The following is a 6,683-nucleotide window of genomic DNA, read 5'->3' on the forward strand; positions in this document are numbered from 1 at the left end:
AGTGATCCATGATTGTAATACTCCACTCCAGCCTGGGTGACAGCGAGACCTTGTCTCCAAAAAAAACAAAAAACGAAAAAACTACAGTTAATGAAGTAAATTGAGTCCAATAATTATCTGAGGACTGGGAAAACCAATCCATAGGGATACCTGTTGAACAGATCCTTATAGCTTTTTTTGTTTGTTTTGTTTTGTTTTGAGACAGTCTTGCTCTGTTGCCCAGGATGGAGTGCAGTGGCGCGATTTTGGCTCACTGCAACCTCTGCCCCACCCCGGGTTCAAGTGATTCTCCTGCCTCAACCTCCCAAGTAGCTGGGATTACAGGCGCCTGCCACTGCGCCTAGCTAATTTTTGTATTAGTAGAGACAAGGTTTCACCATCTCAGCCCGGCTGGTCTTGGACTCCTGACCTTGTGATCCACCCACTTCGGCCTCCCAAAGTGTTGGGATTACAGGCGTGAGCCACCGCACCAGGCCTGTTTTGTTTTGTTTTTGAGATGGAGTTTTGCTGTTGTTGCCCAGGCTGGAGTGCAATGGCGCAATCTCAGCTCACCACAACCTCTGCCTACCGGGTTCAAGCGATTCTCTTGCCTCAGCCCCCCGAGTAGCTGGGATTACAGGCATGGGCCCCCACACCCAGCTAATTTTGTATTTTTAGTAGGGACAGGGTTTCTCCATGTTGGTTAGGCTGGTCTCGAACTCCTGACCTCAGGTGATCCGCCTGCCTCGGCCTCCCAAAGTGCTGGGATTACAGGCGTGAGCCACCATGCCCAGCCATAGCTTATTTTTTTAATCCCTTTTTGTTTTTGTTTTTGTTTTGGTAGGCCCTTGTAGAAGAATCCTTATAGTTTCAAGCCATAGTTTGTGACTATGTCTCCTTTGACTTTGGCTTGCTATTTTGGGTTTTAGTTATTATGGCTTTTGCTTTAAAGGACCTGAAGGCCAATGAGTCACGGTTGAAGGACATTAACAAGGTAGCTGAAGACCTGGAGTCTGAAGGTCTCATGGCAGAGGAGGTGCAGGCTGTGCAACAACAGGTAGGTGTCTCCATCTTGGAGTGAGGATCTGTTGCTGTAAGGATGCAGCTTTGTTCCTCCTATGTCTGTCATAGCCCAACAAGCAGCGTTTCATAACACAGAACTGTGGCTTGGCTGTAGGTCAAGTCGTCTATGTGACCAAAACCATTGTGATTAACTTCTTTATACCAATATCCCTCACTTTCATTTGGTTTGGGGGGGCTCCTGTCTTCTCCGTAAGCTCATTAAATATTTGATGTTTATATAGCCATTAACTAATGGTAATTTCATAAGTTCCTCAAAGAAAAAGTTTATATATAAATACTTGAAGCTCTGCTGGACATTTGGACTGGCATTTCCATTTGTCTTTTTGGAATTCTCTCCTGTATTTCCAGTTTTGGCCATAATGAGTATTCTTGAGAGATGTGTATTTCTTCTAATAATAAAACTGGTTTCTCTCTCTCCTTGTAGGAAGTGTATGGCATGATGCCCAGGGTAAGTTTCGGGTGCTGCATGTGGATCTTGAACATGAGAAGGACTTAAATCTTGGGAAGAATATTAAGCCAAGAACTTCTTCATCAGAATTGCTGTTCCTGAACCTCAGATGCCTTTTGTGTGTAAAGATTTGTGGAAAACACCAAAAAATTGATTTCTTTTTTTTTTTTTTGGGACGGAGTCTTACTCTGTCACCCAGGCTGGAGTGCAGTGGTGTGATCTTGGCTCACTGCAACCTCCACTGCCCAGGTTCAAGTGATTCTCCCATCTCAGCTTCCTGAGTAGCTGGAATTCCAGGCATGTGGCACCACACCCAGCTAATTTTTGTATTTTTAGTAGAGACGGGGTTTCACCATGTTGCCCAGGCTGGTCTCGAACTCCCAACCTCAGGTGATCCGCCCACCTCAGCTTCCCAGAGTGCTGGGATTACAGATGTGAGCCACCGCGCCTGGCCCAGAAATTGATTTCTATTTGCCATTCTCCAAAAGACAAAAAAAGTTGGTGTTTTTTTTTTTTTTTTAAGAGCTAGGGTCTTGCTTTGTTGCCCAGACTGGAGGTCAGTGGCTTTTCACCTTTTCACAGCTGCGGTTATAGCCTACTGCAGCCTCGAACTCCTGGCCTCAAGCAATTCTCCCACCTCAGCCTCCCAGGTATCTAGGACAACAGGCATGCAACACAAAGCACAGCTCTAAAAAAAAAAAAAAAAGTTTTTTGTCTCTTCAGTTTTCTAAAACTTTTTCTATAGCTATCTTTAGGTTTGTTTATTACCCCTTTGCGGACAGTCTTATGAGTACAACATAAAGAAAAGTTGGTGATTTTCTTATTAAATTTCTTCATTCTCTCCATTTCTTCTACTGGATAAAGAACTGGAATTTTTCTCTCCTGTTTGTTGGCTTAATTTTTCTTAACCAGCCTTGTAGTTTGTTACCAGCCAAACTATGGAGGGAAAATGCTGTTTTGGTTAATGTATTAATGTCTGGGATCTCCCCTGGGGGAAACTAGAGTCATTCTCTGGAAAGGCCAGGTGCTTTGTTTCACGGTCAATTGCTTGGCTGCCTAAATTCCTCTTTCTTTGAATAGGATGAAACTGATTCCAAGACAGCTTCCCCGTGGAAGGTAAGAACTCCTTTGCAAATTATTGTTTTCAAGAGCTTTGCGAGATCATGAAATATGTCCTTTTCTGGTGTGCCTTTCTCTCAATATTCAGCTTGTCTTAAGTCTTTAGTCATTTCTGGACTTGTTTGGGCTGGTTTCTTTCTGAATCTGTTAACTCTTAAAATGTGATGCTTAATATACAAAAGCAGAGTGTCTATGTCAAATGCTCAGTACAGTTAGGTTGCATTGATTACCCATGTTGGTGCAGGATATGCTGCGGCAGGGAGCACTGTCGTTGGCAGGGTCCCACCAGTAAGAGGCGGTCCGAGGGGAAATGACGTGTGAACACGAGAACAACTACACATATAAAGGAGGGCAGGCCTTCATTCACCATCTGCCTGGCCTCTTTATCCTGTGGCCTAAGAAAGGCTTCAGAAATGCCCAATACAGAGATGTAAAGGGAGGAATGAGATGTTTCCCCACTACAGTAGACATTTCTCTGGACAAATCTGGGTGTGAATATGGCTTAACCAGAATGGGCCATCCCTGACCAAGAATACAGGAGAGAAGGTGTGTTTTTTTGTTTTGTTTTGAGATGGAGTATTGCCCTGTCACCCAGGCTGGAGTGCAGTGGCGCAATCTTGGCTCACTGCAACCTCCGTCTCCCCAGTTCAAGCAATTCTCCTGCCTCAGCCTCCCAAGTAGTTGGGACTACAGGCTTGTGCCACCACGCCTGGCTAATTTTTGTATTTTTAGTAGAGACAGGGTTTTGCCACGTTGGCCAGGGTGGTCTTTAACTCCTGACCTCAGGTGATCCGCCTGCCTCAGCCTTCCAAAGTGTTGGGATTACAGGCCTGAGAGTCACAGCGCACAGCCAGGGAGAAGGTCTTTTTTTTTTTTTTTTTTTTGAGACGGAGTCTTGCTCTGTTGCCCAGGCTGGAGTGCAGTGCCACGATCTCAGCTCACTGCAACCTCTGCTTCCCAGATTCAAGCGATCCTCCTTCCTCAGCCCCCCTAGTAGCTGGGATTACAGGCATGCACCACCATGCCTCCTAATTTTTGTATGTTCAGAAGAGATAGGGTTTCCCTGTGTTGGCCAGGCTGGTCTCAAACTCCTGACCTCGGGTGATCCACCTGCCTCGGCCTCCCAAAGCGTTGGGATTACTGGCCCGGCTGAGGTTTTTTATGTGATACATTTATAGCTGTGATTGTGTAACTGGTTGCCTGTGTCTCAGTTCTAGCATCTTCCCTCCTGACCCAGCTCTTCAGGAATACATCACTTGAGTTACAGGCAAGTTAGAGCGCAGATTCTGACTTTATAAAAGTAGATCTTTTGGCTAGGTGTTGTGGCTCACACCTGTAATCCCAGCATTGTGGGAGGCTGCCACAGGTGGATGAGCCCAGGAATTGGAGACCAGCCTGGGCAACATGGCAAAACCCCGGCTCTACAAATAAAAATAAAAATAAAAATGTTTTAAAAAGAAGAAAAAAAAAAGTAGGCCTTCTTCTCATTAGTACAGTGGTGAGTTGACAAGCAAATAAAAAACAAAAAGTAAAAAATTTTAAGTGTGTCCCCAGAAATATGAAGAAGCCATGAAAACCTAAAAACAAAAAGCCTCCCCCCAACAACCCTTCCGTGTCCACCTTTGAACCCACTCAGTCACCTTGTCTGACCTCTCCTGAGGACCTAGGCTGAGAGGGGTCTGTGTCTTGTGGCCTCCTTCCCCCACTGGATCTGACTATTCTCCTCATTAAGTAGATTTCTAATTGGGCCAGGCTTGGGTATACGCCTTTGCTTCTATTCAACTTTCTCTCCTTTTCTCACTCTTCGCTTTTCTTACGTAGCAAAACTTGGTCATTGATTATATGAATGGGCAACAGCCTTACCCCCTCAACAGAATGTTTCTGATAACATAAGTATTGTTTCAGAAATGTATTTTAGATACCTTTATAAATCCCAATACCTCTTATTGGAGACAGTGGGTCTACCTTCTGACCCCTATAAACACACGGGTTGAAAATGTCACCTAGGGATGCCATGAGGACATCTGCATCCAAGCTCAGCCCTCCTGCCCTCCTGTTCTTTTTTTTTTTTTTTTTTGAGACAGAGTCTTGCTCTTTCGCCCAGGCTGGAGTGCAATGACGTGATCTCAGCTCACTGCAACCTCTGCCTCCTGGGTTCAAGCAATTCTCCCACCTCAGCCTGCCGTGTAGCTAGGATTACAGGCACCCGCCACCATACCTGGCTAATTTTTATATTTTTAGTAGAGACGGGGTTTCGCCAAGTTGGCCAGGCTGGTATTGATCTCCTAACCTCAGGTGATCCACCCACCTTGGCCTCCCAAAGTGCTGGGATTACAGGCGTGCGCCACCGTGCCCTTCCTCTGTTCTTTACTCAAAGCGTTGTGAGCATTATAACCTGGGCCAATTAGAGTTTCTTTCCAATGAATTGGGTGGGCTGTAAGATCCTAAGGGACTTTATTTGTTTTTATTTGTATTTTATTTATTTATTTATTTTTGAGACGGAGTCTTGCTCTGTTGCCCAGGCTGGAGTGCAGTGGCGCAATCTCAGCTCACTGCAACCTCTGCCTCCCAGGTTCAAGCAATTCTCATGCCTTAGCCTCCCAAGTAGCTGGGATTACAGGCTCATACCACTGTGCCCAGCTAATTTTTGTATTTTTAGTGGAGACGGGGTTTCACCATGTTGGTCAGGCTGGTCTCAAACTCCTGACCTCAGGTGATCCACCCACCCTTGGCCCCCCAAAGTGCTGGGATTACAGACATGAGCCACCATGCCTAGCCCTAAGGGACTTTAGATTTTTAGAAGTATCTACGTTGTTGAAAGCTATGTTGTTGAAATGTACATTGTTGAAAGCTAATTCACTGCTTTATTTTTTCCCTCTGGTAAAGCTGTTGACCTTCAACGGGGATACTGTTAAAAAGAACAACAACCCAGTAACTATAATTGGAGATGAAAGTGATTATTAGTGCTCCTGGTTGTTAAACAGTCTCAGCTGCCAGCATTTGTTAAATTTAGGTTTTTTTTTTTTTTTCTGAAATGTTCTCCTGTAGTATAGACAAGAAAATAACACTAATATTAGTCTTTTAGGTATTTTTCTGTCCAACTAGCTGCTAGAATTGTGGTTTTTACCATTCTCTTTTCACTCTTCATCAGATAAAATTACTCAGAGTAATTACTCAGTTGAGTCTAATTGTGCACTTTGGGTATTTTGACGACATTCTAGTAGTTGACACTTCTACTGATGTCTCTGTTAAGAATGTTGCCAGTATCCCTTTAAGGTAATTTGGGTTGATCACAGGGACCTAGTCAGTAACACTTGCAGCTCAGATCTCTAATTGCCAGACACTTGATTAGTTTTGCCTTCTGCTTTCCTCCCTACCTAGTCTGCTCGTCTGATGGTTCACACCGTGGCCACCTTTAATTCCATCAAGGTAAGAAGCAGTGACCAGCTCCTCTGATCTCCCCTGGTTTTCTCCACTATCTTCCTTCCCTGTCTCCAGCAGAGCTCTTGTTCTTGTCAGCCGTGTGACCTGTGACATATCTCACTCTGCTGGGTCCAAGCATGTCCTAAGTAAATATCAGCACACTCGTGGCTGCTGGGTAGCTTGGTGGCTTTCCTGGTCAAGAGCCCGCCAGTTCTCAACAGTGGAGCAAGCCTGCCCTCTGAGTTCCAGTAGGGCAGGGAGCTGGAAGGAGCACAGTCTCAGGAATGCAGTGAGCGGCTTCCTTGCCACCTGCAGTGCGAGGTCCTGTGGCATGCCGGCTCTTCCCAGGCCTGCTCTGGCCTGAGAGTCTGCTGATTGGGTGTTGGGAGGCAGCAGACTTGCTGGGATTTCTCCACGCAGCTGTGACTTAGGAAGCAGTTGCTACCTGCCAGGCCCCAGGCTAGGAGGTGAGAGTAAGGAAAAGTCAGCTGTGTCTCTCCTGCTGCCTCAGAGGGGATGCCTAGGTCAGGTGTTTGTGGGTGTTGAAGCTGTCAAGCACAGCTAGTTTTGTCTTGGCTCTTACTGGAATATTGTATACTAATTTATTCAGCGAGGAAGGTTGGAAACAGGA

At 45.5% G+C, this 6,683-nt stretch overlaps 1 protein-coding gene across 9 annotated transcripts in view; it reads left to right on the plus strand.

Moving 5' to 3' along the window:
- Positions 1 to 6,683, plus strand: part of SPTAN1 (spectrin alpha, non-erythrocytic 1) — an 81,164-nt gene that overhangs the window by 45,049 nt on the left and 29,432 nt on the right. For all 9 annotated transcript variants that reach the window (XM_054501098.2, XM_054501096.2, XM_063650372.1 and 6 more), the window contains 4 exons: positions 932 to 1,036; positions 1,487 to 1,510; positions 2,591 to 2,626; positions 6,011 to 6,058. In XM_054501098.2, coding sequence (XP_054357073.1) covers positions 932 to 1,036; positions 1,487 to 1,510; positions 2,591 to 2,626; positions 6,011 to 6,058 — 213 coding nt within the window. The remainder of the gene's footprint in view (positions 1 to 931; positions 1,037 to 1,486; positions 1,511 to 2,590; positions 2,627 to 6,010; positions 6,059 to 6,683) is intronic.

This window comes from Pongo pygmaeus, chromosome 13 (genome assembly GCF_028885625.2).
Source record: "Pongo pygmaeus isolate AG05252 chromosome 13, NHGRI_mPonPyg2-v2.0_pri, whole genome shotgun sequence".
NCBI classification, from domain to species: domain Eukaryota; kingdom Metazoa; phylum Chordata; class Mammalia; order Primates; family Hominidae; genus Pongo; species Pongo pygmaeus.